Source organism: Castanea sativa, chromosome 1, assembly GCF_040712315.1.
Source record: "Castanea sativa cultivar Marrone di Chiusa Pesio chromosome 1, ASM4071231v1".
In the NCBI taxonomy this organism is placed as follows: Eukaryota; Viridiplantae; Streptophyta; class Magnoliopsida; order Fagales; family Fagaceae; genus Castanea; species Castanea sativa.
The window spans coordinates 4,868,295-4,882,468 of record NC_134013.1 but is presented as its reverse complement, the minus strand read 5'-3'; the positions used below and the strand labels follow the sequence as shown (position 1 = coordinate 4,882,468).

The window sequence follows — 14,174 nt, the reverse complement described above, 5'->3', positions numbered from 1 at the left end:
TACAGTCTCATTGATACAGATCTTGATCGGGCCTTCGTACCTCCATTATTGCTCAGCTTAGGCCAGGCCTGACATTTATAAAAGGATATCGGGTAAAAATATAAGTTCTCACATTTCTTCTCAACTTGGGCCAGGCCTGATATTAATTTTTCTCAGCCATACAGAAGTACCATATATTATCATAATTGGTTCTCAAAAAAGAAATATATATATATATATTATCATAATTTGTACAATGTTCATTTCTTTACAGAACAAACTAGTAATTGAACCTTTTCTAATATACAAGAAAGGTGGATGTTTACAAACATTTCTTTCTTTTGTTAACTATATATATATATATATATATATATATATAGCTACATGACCCAAAAAAAAACTATATGTAGCTATATAACAAATATATATATATATATATATATATATATATATATATATATATATATATATATATATATATATATATATATATATATCAAGCTAGTTTATAGTAAAACCCCATTTCATAGCATACTTGACCAGCTCTTTCATCTCATCTTCGCTAACGTATCCATCTCCATTAGCATCTGCATGACGAAGTGCTTGTCCAGCTCTCCATCCACTAAAATGCAAGCCAAGGCTACGAAAAGCAGCCTTTAGTTCATTCTTGCTTAGCTTACCATCTCCATTTGTATCATATCTCTTTAGAAGACCCTTAAGCTGCTCTTCAGACAAGGGATAGCTTGTACTTCTAGGGCTCCACACAGGCATTTTGTTGGTATATGGGTGTGCTTTGGTGATGAGGCAAAAACTTGTTGTGTGGAAGATACCTAGTGAGAATTTCTTATATACTGAGATTGCTAGATATGAGAAATGAGAGAAAGATAAGGGTTACAGGTAACCTTTTTTTTTTTTTTTTCTCAAAATACTATTTTATCCCATTTTCTAGATAGGATATTTGTATCTCTTTTTAGTGGATAAGACTTAATAAAAATCCACTTTGGCTTTCTGTGAATCGGTGCAACTATGCAAGGATTTTAATCTTAAGATTTTAAAGAATTTTTAAGACAATAATATCAAAGATTTCCTCGGTCCCTTGGATTATAAAGTATCATATCACTAGGTTTCTAGTAAGCTAAATAAAAACCTATTATATTATAGTCGTAGGATCCTTTTTTTTTTTTAAATTATTGGCAGGAATTAATTTGTTGTGACTCCGACAATAATATTTGTTGTTATCATTTCTTTTCCTTCCATGCGATTGCTGTTAAAGGAAGACACTTGTAATTTCAAACGAAGGATAAATTCATATCCATGGTCCTCTTTTCCTTTTTTGTCTTTTTCTTTTTTGGCTGAACTTTTCCTTTCATCCTTAGCCATAACTTAAGTTGATTTATTTTCATACATGCGTGTCACTATTTGAAGTGAAAACATGAAAATAAATTTAAAAATATTTACTAAAGAAAGATAGAAATCATGAAAATATATTTGACCTTCGCAAGGTTGGGAAAAACTTGCAAAAATGAGCATAATAGGGGAATTCTTTGTGCTTCTATCTTTTCCTTCTTCATTTTAATTATTTATTGTTAAAAATCTTATAATTTAATTGTCACATCTTCATGTACAAAGTGTTTGAAGATTAGAGAAAAAATGGTTCAAATTCTTATTAATATATATAAGATATATTCATGATCAAAAAGTTTTCGAAAAGTTTGACACATCTTCATATACACAAAGTGTTTGGAGATTAAAGAAAAAATTATTCAAATTCTTATTAATATAAGAGATATTTAGGACCAAAAGTTTTCGAGAAGGAGCAGCTCATCACGTTCTAATTAATCTAATATAATTGTGCCTAACAAAGAATTAATATTCATGTGCATGATTATCATTAACTGTTTACACAAATCATTAATCCACTTTTTTGTCCGTTTGTGCCTTTTATTTTTCGGTAAAAAGGCGCTTCTTAAATTCTTAATTCTTCTCTTAATATTTTTTTCTCAAAAAAATTCTTATCTTATATTTAATGACCCAAGCGATATAGCTTTAAATAAAATAAAATGACCATAGCGATATAGCTAGTTTTAAATAAAATAAAATGACCATATTTTTTTTCTTACTTGTAGAGCTATCTAAGAAAACACATGTCGGCCGAAAGCACTTGCCTACAATATCATTAGTTTTACCACTTTATATTAGTAATGCTAGAGAGTAAAAAAAAAAAAAAAAACCTTGCATATCTAGCACAGTTCACATACGCATCTTGAATCCTTGATACTTAAAAAATACCTTGCATTTGTTGCAGTCCACTGCTCTTGATCATCTGCTATGTTAAAGTGGTAGGAATAAATATCAAATTCAAACCTTAACCAGTTTATTATACACTAATATGGGGGGAAAAGTAAGATTCTGCATATAAAATAATTAAAGTGATCTCATTATATGGTATAATAGCAACACTATATTCTAGTCTAGCCCCCAAATGACTTTGAAAGAAGAAAATTATTGAGGGGATATTTTGTGGAAAGGATCAAAATTGTCAAAAGATAAGTAGAAAGTTAGAAACCACTGCCCAACAATTTTGCCAAACTCAAAAGCAATTCCCGCCAAGTGCTACTCAAGATCTTATCTGCCTTCTCTTTTTTTGGAAAATTATTTGCCTTCTGTTGTTAAAGATAAAATGACCATACAATTTCTTATTGGTATGACTATATATGTGTGTATGTATGTATATATATGGACCAAAATAGACCAAATTGGACCGAGGTGGACCGACTTAGACCAAATAGAACCAAATGACCAAAGTGGAAATAATTGGACCGAATAAGACTGAATTGGAGTGAATAGGACTGAATAAAAGTAAATGGACCGAATTGGACCAAAGTAGACTGAATAAAATCAAATGGACAGAATAGGACTAAAGTTAACCGAATAAAACCAATGTGGACCAAATAGGACCAAAGTGAATAGAATGGACGAATAGGACCAAATTAGACCTAATTAAAAAAAGAGACCGAATAGGGCCAAATTAGACCGAATAAAATCGAAGTGCATTCACCAATTTTGGGATCCATCTTTTTTACTATATTATGGATTATAGATAGAGATAAATGGATAGATATAAATTCCCTAGCTACTAGTGCTACTTGCGGTCAAAAGTTGCATATTGAATATCCTCACTAACATTCAATAATGATCACACAAACTCCATTTACTAATTTTGAATTTAGCAAGATATTGAGGATAAACTTAGAAAGAGAAAGAAAAGATAGAGGCAAACTAATAAATTTTAGAATTTTAGGATCAATTTGAAACTAATGAAACTATAGATCTCTATTTATCCATATTTTATATATATTGGGTTGGTGAGCAATATCGGCTGGCCTTTTAATGAAGTTAGATGCAGACTAATAAATAGAGTGACTCAATTTGGGCTTCCGAAGACTGATATTAGGCCCAATGTAAAAAGGGTCCTGTAATCCTTCCATTTTCTAATTAACGCGCTCAAATTTGTTATCAAACACCAAACAAAATACTCTCACTCTTGACTATCACTCAACTCACTCATTACTGTTCCATTTCTCTTTCGGAGCCAAGTTCAATATCCACATGGAGCCCCGTAAACCCGAACCCTTTGTAGGGCCCACAAACCCGCTCCTCTCACTCTCCACCTTCATCCACCAACACTGCCTCCGCCTCGGCGCCGACATCGCCTCTCGATTCGACGACACCAAGCGACTCGCCGGAACCCTAGCCGCCGCGCACTGGCCACCGCCAAACAGGCGTGTCCGTCCGGCGCATCCTCCTCCGCCGCCTCTTCCGTTCGCTTCGATTTCGCAGCCGAAGCAAGCCGTAGCCGCCGGATTGAGCTCCGAACACGTGGCCAAAACCCTAGCCGGCACGGCGGTGTACACGGTCAGCAATTCGAACAATGAGTTCGTGCTCATCTCCGATCCTAATGGCGTTAAGTCCATTAGCTTGCTTTGCTTTCGCCAGGAAGACGCCGAGGCCTTCCTTGCTCAAGTTCAATAATTTTCTCTATCTCTCTCTCTCTCCTGTTTGTTTCCCGAGAAAAAAAAATTTGGAAATTTGTGTGTTATTTTACTTTACGGTTGTGAATTTTCAGGTTAGGACGCGAAAGAGACAATTACGCAGTGATGCAAAGGTGGTTCCAATTACACTTGACCAGGTAGTGTATTCCTTTGGAGTTTGATTCATTATTCAATTCTATTCTGTAATGTAACTCAAATTTCTCTTTCTACAAGTTATAGGTGTATTTGTTAAAGGTTGAAGGAATTGCATTTCGGTTTTTGCCTGATCCAGTTCAAATAAAGAATGCACTAGAGGTTAGTTTTTTTTTTTTTTTCTCTTTTGGGTCTATTATGTTTTAGAAGTTTGAGGCATATCAGCAACTTGTATTTTGTTTGAGAAGAAAATGAATGTAGTTAAAGTGCAACATGTAAAAAGGAATAAATGAGATTATAAGTCAATGTTAAAAAATCGAAATTACACCATTTTTTTTAAGTTTTGGGTGAATTGTCCATTGTTGTCTACAGAATTGTAGGAATCGCAATATATGATGCAACATCGTTTTACTAGATTTTTTCGGCATCTATATAGACAGCGATGGATGGAAGTGCTAACTTTACAAGAATGTGAAGATTTAACGAGCAAAATGACTCCCCAAAAAAAAAAGGAGGAAAAAATGACAATTCACCTCATGCCTTAATAACAGCAAGGTGAAGGGGGAGTTTGTGGGTTCAAGACGCATTGGGTGCATGCATAATTACCAACTATAAACTAAATGAATTAAAAAAATGGGGTGTCAATACAAAAAAAAAAAAAAATGTAAGGAGTCAAAAACCATATAGAAGGATGTTGTGAGAGAAACCATAATTGCTTTTTATGAATGTGCTGTATAATTGTATGCCATTATTGTATAATTATATTCAGCTAACCTTTAAGATTGACTTGCAATTATGTGTCATGTATAATAGATCAAATCTGCTGATGGGAGGAGCGGATTTGATGGAGTTCCTGTTTTTCAGGTTTGTTAATCTACTTTGGAATCTAATGCCCAATTGTAAAAGCAGAAATACATTAGAATGAGTGCTTAAGTAACACCAGCTCTTTTATGCATCATATGAATGGCTTTCATATTTGTGTCCACTACTCAAATGAAATACTTTGGAGAGATAGGAACTGAAATGAAGGAGAAAATAAGAAGAAGAAATCAAGATTTAAATAACACTTTTGTTCTTAGCGCTGGTTGGTTTTTTGTCTCAGCCTTGTCTTCCATATGTTCAAATAGATTCATCTATAGTTAAACAAGTAATATGGATGTTTTTTAGTATTATTACATTGACAATGTATATCATGTACAAAATTATTGACTACATATAAAATTTCTATACTCTGGAGACTACCTGACTAAATGGAACCTACACATGCCAAATCAGTAGAACACTAAAACTGTAGCATGGCTGTTCTCAGCCTTTGCACTAGTGCTAGGGATCATTTAAGTGGCCAAATTTTCTTGCATGAGTGTGTTGGTGGGAGAAAATTTTGGGTCTTAGTTGTCCTTCCTCAGTTTTTTCTAATTACCTGCCTGTGTCTACAGTCAGACCTTCTGGTTGTGAAGAAGAAAAACAAGCGTTACTGCCCTGTTTATTTTACAAAGGTTGGTTGGGCCCATTGAGCTCCTTGGTTATGCTGTTGTGTTGTAAGATGCAGATATGAGTACATGATTTACAAGTAGCTGTCCTTCGCTTGTTTGTATACAGGAAGATATAGAAAAAGAACTGTCAAAGGTCTCTAGGGCATCAAGGGGACCAGCACTTTCCCAACATATTATGGTATGACATCCCACCATTCTTTTGCCTCTCTTCTCTTATAGAACTATTGATGGCGTTAATGGGAATGTTTTTTTACCGAAAACATATGAAATAATAATGTGAAATACCTTTCTGAAACTTCAAATAAAATTTCAATGTATTCCAAGTCATCCTTCATTTTTCTGTCTTTGTAACATGCTCCAATTTTAGCACCTTTTCTGAGTTTACCAACATAATCACACTTCATTCTTTTACTCTGTTTTGGGTACCAACAGACGTGGCTGTTTTCATTTGTCCTGAATTGGTTTTGTTCCAATAATTGTGTTGTGCAAGAATCCAATTAATAGTTGGTGACAGGTCACAGGAATAACTTGCTGGGTTTGATTTGAAAGTTGCCTTTATTCTAACTAATGATTTGTGCAAAAAGTAGGTTAAGGTTTCCAATTATTTTCAAATCTTTGGCCCAGATTTCATGAAATATTGCACAATAAATTATTTTTTGCTAGTTTATAACTCAGTACTCACCAAGTATTTACAAATATTAATGTTCATTTTCAACTTCATGAAGTTTTATGAATTCCGCATTGATTTTGGGGCCTGGAGCATTTTGGGAATGTCTTTTACAAAGTTGGGGTATTAATGTCAGGATGATCATATGATAATAGATTACCGACATAAAGGGCAAGTTTTACAGTTTGATCCTCTGACTCTGTTAAGATTTTAATATTCTGGGTAAAACCAAATAAATGTTCAAATTTTCTACATGAAATCCACAGCTATTGGAGAAGTTATTTGCTTGAAGCTCTTATAAGTCTCTACTTTGTAAAGGTTCCTTACATTATCAAAAGAAATAAATAAATAATAATAATGGATATGGGATGCAATATAAGTTTGTAGATTAAAAATCAAGCTCTCCTATACCAAAGAGAGAAAATGGATAAAAAGAGAAATTGCATTGGGGGAAATAAATAAAAACTATTTACTTATCAAAAAATAAAAACTATTTCCCTGCTGTATATTTCAGCAATTGCGACAAGGCAATAGTGCCTTTAGCTCATATTTATACACAGGATTTAATTCATATTTTGTGATTTACTACTCACGTTTCCACAAACAATGCAATGTTGATTTTTGGTACTTATTCTTTTACATTATTGTATTCTATTTACTTGATTAAAATGATCTCAACAGGTTGGTAGCTTGGAAGATGTTTTGAGAAAAATGGAGGTAACAAGACATTTCCTATGGAAATTGAATGCTTGCTTTTTCAGAATAAACTAGAATTAAATAGTAATACTGAATTGGTGCCGCACTGATGCAGGTGAATGAAAAGAACTTGGGTTGGGAAGATTTGATTTTTATTCCACCTGGCAAGAGCCACTCTCAACACATTCAAGAAGTGCTTAAAGCGAGATGAATGTGATGTGTGACTTCAACTGAGCATTTGTGAACACATTGCAAGTTTTCAGGTTCATAATAAAGCAGGTCAGCCATTATGTCTATCAGTAACCCCTCTGTTTGGCATGTGTGTATTTCAAGTTAACAAAATAAGTTCCTTGACATGCGGATAATGGTTTGTAGGAGATCAAAGCTACCAAGTGGGTATGCATTCAAAACATTATGAGAATGGAACAGCTAACATGAGATCAGTAAAGGAGGTCAGGGAAATCACAATGTTTACACTCAAATTATGGAACTGGTTGTAGTCTGTGTGTACAGTTTTGTCATATTGATAAATTCATTCTCTATATTTTAGAGCCTTTTTGAGCTTATGGAATGGATGGCCATCGAACATGACTACTGTGTTGTGTGGTGACCCTTATGTCACTGAAGACATTGAGTAAGACAGTTTAGCTAATATTTAATAATGAATCGAATGACTATTATTACAATGTTTTTGCTGTTTAACAATGACATAAAAAAAAATTTATATCAAAAACAATGACATAAATATCCAGTCAGGCTTGCCCTGTGCCAAGCTGCATTCCCTTTAAATGGAATGGTAATTTCACATCAGTTATCATGTTGCCAAAACTTACATATTTTTGCATCTGGCAACTGCCCAGCATGTGATACATCAAACTAATATACTTTTAATGCTAATGAGGCGGGAAGTGCGATTAGCGGATTGCCCAAAGTGGCTTAAAAGATGTTTACTGTTTTGCTTAATGAACATGACTCGTATTAAGGAAGCTAGGTTTCCATGTCACATGGCAGAATAGATGCTCAATTTGCTTATTATGGTGCTGAACAGAGAGCTTGGCAGCTTGCAATGAGATGACCACTTCAAGTATTGTCAATTCTCACTAATTGTTGAGGAACAATATTGTTAAACTCCTTAAGATGGGCCCTGTGTTACCTGAACCCTCATGTCAGAAATTTACTACACAGGTTGATCGCAAACTGTAGGCCCAAAAAGAAGAAAATGCGTAACAGATGCACTTTTTCCTCATGGTACTTGTGGATACATTATGTATTCACTTTTGAGTTCGTCAATATCAGGAGGCTGACCACCAAGAACACCATTGTGATAGTTTACCATAACTTGAGAAAAATGCAAAACATGGTTTAGAAATCATTTTGGGTGAGTTGTTTCATGTAATGAATTGAAATCTAACCTAAAATGAAAATCATGTCAATGATGAATAAAGATCAGCAAAAGGAAGAAATGATTAGAAAATTAAGATATTGGTGAAGAGACACAATTTCCTAACGAATAAAAACGACATTTCCTTGCGTGTATGAAGTTGACGGGGCAACCAAATAGTTGTTGGAGGGCCTGCTTAGCTTCTTCCTTCAAGATTCCTAGCATACGTAAATACCCAAGTTTCTAGAGAAAGTTTCAATTTACCTTTCTACCTATGCTCTATCCTCTAACTAATCGATTGACAATTGCCTAGATTCATTAAAAAAAAAAAGGATTAAAAAAAAGCAGAATATAGATGAAACATTCAGCCAAAAAAAAACACACACACACATTATTGATCAAGTCCATTTTTGGTTTTTTTTTTTTTTTTTGTTAATTTATATGACATATAAAAATAAAACATTATAGGAGTTGGTAGAAGGTAGTGTGGGAGAAAGGTGCAAAGTTATGAAGGTAGAAACTACAAATAAAATATGCAAAGTTATAATTTACTCAATTAATCCCAACTTTTTTTGTCTTAAAGTAAAGATCACCAACAGGAGCACACATGGAGCTCTATAAATGGTCTAGACTTTCTTAATTTGAGAATTACTCTAGTATCACTCTCTAAGCTCTCTAACCACTGCCTCCAAATTCTTCATTCAATCCTAATCATTTTTAATGTGAAAGTGGAGCAAATAGTTGGATATATATATAAACAGAGTCCCCTTTGAAGGAGTTGAAAGAATTTGAATAAACTGATGGAAGGACTTAGTCTTCAAAAGCTTATGAAGGCCACTCCTTCAAAGGCTTTGGTTAAGATCAATTTGGTCTTCCTTGCTTTATTTCTGGTTGTTTACGCAGCTCTTCTTCTCCGGCCAAATTCTTCTCTCTATTTTGAGAATGCAGGCTCGCTTGTTAGGTGTTCATTGCGCGAGTGCCATCACAAGGTAAGGTGAGCCTGCACAAGTTTTTCTTCTCTTTCCCCCATTCATCTGCATTTTAAAACCATGAGAAAGCAAACATGATTTTTTAAAAAATAAATAAAAATTTCTGCCTCATCTATTGGCATCATGAGATAGTAAAAGTTGTGTTTCATTTGAAATTTTGAATGATTTAACACTCTTTATGCTCTTCATTTCACTTGAAGCAAAGAGGATCTTATTCTATGTAATAATACATTATCATTTTATTAGAGTTTTTTTTTTTTTTTTTTTCCTTTCTTTTCTCAGACTCTTTTTTTGTTTTTGGATGACCCATTTGGTTGAACTTGAATTTTTAGGTGGATACTCTTAAAATGAAGGTGGTGTTGGAGGAGACTCAAGCCAGTTCACCAAAGCCCAAGGGAAACCTGATTGAGCTAGAAATGCCAAACTTCTTGAATAAAATGGGGAAAGGAATGAAGATTGGAATGGTCAATATGGATCACAGAGATGTGAGTAAATGGAGCGCACACAGTGAAACTATTCCAGTCAAATTTGAAAGGGTCTCAGAGTTATTTGAATGGAAAGACTTGTTCCCTGAATGGATAGATGAAGAGGAAGACACAGATGTGGCAACATGTCCCGAGATACCAATGCCAGATTATAGAATCTACGACAATATGGACATGGTAGTGGCTATACTGCCATGCAAGTTTCCAGAAGAGGGTTGGGCAAGAGAGGTGTTCAGACTCCAAGTTCATCTTATTGTGGCAAATTTAGCTGTAAAGAAAGGGAAGAAAGATTGGTATAGTAGGACAAAGGTTGGGCTATTGAGCAAGTGTAGGCCAATGATGGAGCTGTTTAGATGTGAGGATTTGGTAAAGCAAGAAGGTGATTGGTGGTTTTTTGAGCCAGAGATGGGGAGGTTGGAGCAGAAAGTTTCACTGCCTATTGGGTCTTGCAAATTAGCTTTACCTCTTTGGGGAAAAGGTACGTAAAAGGCTTCAAGTCCTTGTTTGAGTTTGTTTTAATTATGGTTTTCCCAGATTTTTTTGCTATATAGCTGCATTACATACATCATATGTGGCACAATAAAATTAGACATAGCATATGCAAAAACTTTGAGGTATAAAAAAAATAAAAAATAAAAATCTAAATCGCGCCAGATAGGGGTCGAACCTATGACCTTCTGCTTAGGAAACAGACGCTCTATCCACTGAGCTACAGGCGCTTGCTCATGCAAGATTACGCCATCAATTGTACAAGAATATAAGAAATAACAGAGTCATTTGGCTATTAATTAACGGAAGTCAAAAGCATCTCTATGCTTTTTTTGGTTTTCTGTCTCTTTTTTTAATGTGACTTGGGTATATATCAGTTATTAATTGGGGTTGGTAAGCTGAAAAATTGATGTGGACAAATTAAGGAACAAACAAAAGTAGTTGATTGTTTTGATGACATCTTTTTGGCTGGGTTAGTTGTGCTTTAGCTGTGGTTCTAAGAAACCTTCATACTTCTTTTTTAGATGCCAAAAAAGTAGCTTTCATGAAATGTACATTTCTCATTTAAGATTGGGAAACATCTTTTGCTGACATTTTCTTTCAATATAGCTTAGAAATCAAGGAAACTGAATTTTTTTTCAAATTCCCTATCCTCTAATTCACCGTCACATTTTTTTTACCCCAAATGAAGAAGTCCGATCTAAATAGTCATAATACCATATCCTCTAAATAACTTTTGAATTGACATTTCTTCTAGATGATATAAAATTATGTCCATGAATCTTTTATCATTAACATTAGACAAATTGACTCAACCAAAGGAAAAACAAAAAACGGAGAGAGAGAGAGAGAGACATTGGTCAATCAAATCATTATTAATTATTTTATGCATCGTTTCCATACCTACATGGCTAGTTCACATAAACATAGTTGTGAAAAAAATTTCATACTCAGATAATAAATGTGTTTTTTCATACTCAAATTTTAGCTATAAGATTCTCACACAATTAACGAAGGAAATTTGATAACATATAACATTATTCTTAAATTAATGTATCAAAATCACCCATGTTTAAAACATAATAAAATAATATAGTTTTGTATCTCCCTTTTATGTTTCACTTTATACATCACTAATTAAAATGAAACATAATATTTTAATTCGATTTGTACAACTACAATACTACTTGTTTTGACTCTTAATCGATGAAAAAATCATTAATTCACAGGTATCCACGAAATCTACGACCTCTCCAAGATCCAAAGGTCTACAATAACACCAAAAAAAGAAGCCTATGCCACAGTTCTTCATTCCACGGAAGCCTACGTTTGTGGTGCCATAACCTTAGCCCAAAGCCTCATCAAAACCGGAACCAAGCGTGACCTGCTCATGCTCATAGACAACTCCATCTCTATATCCAAACGCAATGCCCTCGTATCTGCCGGGTGGACTATTCGAATCATCGAGCGTATCAGAAACCCTAGAGCCGAAAATGGCACGTACAATGAGTACAACTACAGCAAGTTCCGACTTTGGCAACTCACTGACTATGACAAAGTCATATTCATCGATTCAGACATCCTCGTACTACGCAACCTCGACTTGTTATTCCATTTTCCTCAAATGACAGCCACTGGCAACGATGTTTCGATCTTCAATTCCGGTATCATGGTCATCGAGCCTTCGAATTGCACGTTTCGAGTTTTCATAGACCGTACAAAGGACATAATTTCGTACAATGGTGGTGACCAAGGTTTCCTTAACGAGGTCTTCGTGTGGTGGCATCGTTTGCCTAGGAGAGTGAACTTCTTGAAGAACTTTTGGGCTAACACAACGTTGGAAGCGACCGTGAAGAACCATTTGTTTGGAGCTGACCCACCACAAGTTTATTCTATACATTATTTAGGGTTGAAGCCATGGCTTTGTTATAGGGACTATGATTGTAACTGGGACATTGGGGACCAACGTGTTTATGCAAGCGATGTGGCACACCAAAGGTGGTGGAAGTTTCACGATGAGATGGATGAAGGGTTGCAAAAGTTTTGTGGGTTAACGGAAAAAAGGAGGATTGAGTTGGATTGGGATAGAATGAAAGCTAGAAAGATGGGTTTGGCCGATAAGCATTGGGGGATTAAAATTACAGATCCTAGACGGAAGCATTTGATTACATAGAATTTTGTAATAATTCTCTCTCATTTTTATTTTTTTATATTTGATTTTCCTTTTTTTGTACCACTTAATTTATGTGTGAATAGATTGTCACGAGAGAATGCATATGAGACATTGGGAGTTCTTAGTCATTATATTTATTTTTGCAGGGATATATGGCATTTTATACTCTCTCTCTCTCTCTCTCTCTCTCTCTCTCTCTCTCTCTCTCTCTCTCTCTCTCTCTCTCTCTCTCTCTCTCTCTCTCTCTCTCTCTATTTTCTTTAACTTTTGTTCTAGGAATATTGCTAGCCCCAAGGTTCATGCCTTGAGCTAGGAGCAATATTAGCCATTTTGTAATTAAAATAAACTCTTGTGTCTTCACGCTAGTGGCTATATCATGTTGAGATAAGTATACATTAGAATACCCATCATGACCCACGTAACCAGCTTAATATCATTATTTTGTTGAGTTTGTAATAATTACGAATCATTTCAATTTGTTCAATAAATACATGTGGGTTAACACATAACCTATTTCAATCCATTAAAAAAAATCATAAAATGATTGATTTGTTAATATAACTATTAAAAGAATTTAATTACTTAGCTTTATATATAAAATTCAAATTTATGTTTGACAAAAATGATATCTATTCATGTAGATCGGGTCATTTTGGATTGATTACAAGTTAAATAAGCTAATATGGAATTAATCTACTTATTAATCATATCAAAATGGGTTGAAATGTTTTGACACGGGAATTTTACGCTACACACTAATTTGCTTTAAAAAATGTCATGTTTTTAGTCGTGTCAAATGACTCAAATATTGTCATCCTTGCCAAAAACTTAAGTGACTGTACAATTCAAATTTTAACATTTGATTTGATGCAGATAGACCAAAATCCTTGCAACTCAATGACATGCCATTCAATCTCTCTCATTGAGAAAACTTGATTTCAAATTCTTACTTGTAAAGTTGTGATTTACAATTATGTATTTTTTGGCTTTAATTTCATGTCAAATTTGATTGTATTTTGTTCAATAATTTCTTTGTATGTTTATGGGATTAATGTAAGGGTTGAGTGTGAGAGTTAAGTGAAAAAATGCTCAAGACAGTGAAGTTTGCGGGTGGTTCGCAACTGGCTCACGAGTGGATAACCTGTGAAAGGCCACGTGAGGTGCATATGCTAGAATCTTAACAATCCCTTATCCAAGCTGGATTTTGCAAGTCAGTTCGCAACTAGGCTAAGTTGCGAGTGACCCGTGAAACTCTTTACATGGAACTTTTTAAAGTGTTTTTTTCTCATCTCTTTACCAACACTATATAAGTCCACATTACCCACAAAATTGTAAAGAGACTTTTAAAGAGAAAACCTTAACAAAACACTTAAGAGTTAATTAGAAGATCGTAAACTCACAATTATCTACACAAATTTTCCTAGTTTTCCTCTACTCCTACCTCTCCAATCACAAATCTCTGAGAAGTTTTTAGCCCAAAAACTTACCTCATCCAATTTGTGTGTTACGAGAAGTTTTAGTGCATGTGAGAAGCATTGGAAGAAGTCATTGTTTGGCGGATGCAATTTGGAGCTAATTGTGGGATCCAGACAATTAGTGAAAACATAGCTCGGTGAAACTCGTTAATAGCTGGAACTT

General features: G+C 34.4%; 2 protein-coding genes and 1 non-coding gene across 4 annotated transcripts; 2 read left to right on the top strand and 1 right to left on the bottom strand.

Moving 5' to 3' along the window:
* The first annotated feature begins 3,494 nt into the window (after nucleotides 1-3,494).
* On the top strand, nucleotides 3,495-7,705 carry LOC142623747 (protein TIC 22, chloroplastic). The gene is made up of 9 exons (XM_075797233.1): nucleotides 3,495-4,002; nucleotides 4,106-4,168; nucleotides 4,251-4,325; nucleotides 4,977-5,027; nucleotides 5,600-5,659; nucleotides 5,763-5,834; nucleotides 7,005-7,040; nucleotides 7,135-7,298; nucleotides 7,395-7,705. Exons 1-8 carry the CDS (start codon nucleotides 3,589-3,591, stop codon nucleotides 7,228-7,230), a joined length of 867 nt encoding a protein of 288 aa, XP_075653348.1. The 5' UTR covers nucleotides 3,495-3,588; the 3' UTR covers nucleotides 7,231-7,298; nucleotides 7,395-7,705.
* A 1,302-nt stretch (nucleotides 7,706-9,007) lies between these two features.
* LOC142607808 (UDP-glucuronate:xylan alpha-glucuronosyltransferase 2) lies at nucleotides 9,008-12,683 on the top strand. 2 transcript variants are annotated; one of them, XM_075779443.1, is made up of 3 exons: nucleotides 9,008-9,389; nucleotides 9,722-10,352; nucleotides 11,593-12,683. In XM_075779443.1, the coding sequence occupies exons 1-3, from the start codon at nucleotides 9,201-9,203 to the stop codon at nucleotides 12,534-12,536; spliced, it is 1,764 nt and encodes a 587-aa protein (XP_075635558.1). In that variant the 5' UTR covers nucleotides 9,008-9,200; the 3' UTR covers nucleotides 12,537-12,683. The 2 variants fall into 2 exon arrangements, with proteins under 2 accessions (XP_075635558.1, XP_075635566.1); XM_075779451.1 differs by having other exon boundaries at nucleotides 9,183-9,394.
* TRNAR-CCU (transfer RNA arginine (anticodon CCU)) lies at nucleotides 10,521-10,593 on the bottom strand. Its single transcript has one exon. It is a non-coding gene; the product is annotated as a tRNA-Arg (tRNA).
* Nucleotides 12,684-14,174: the final 1,491 nt, after the last annotated feature.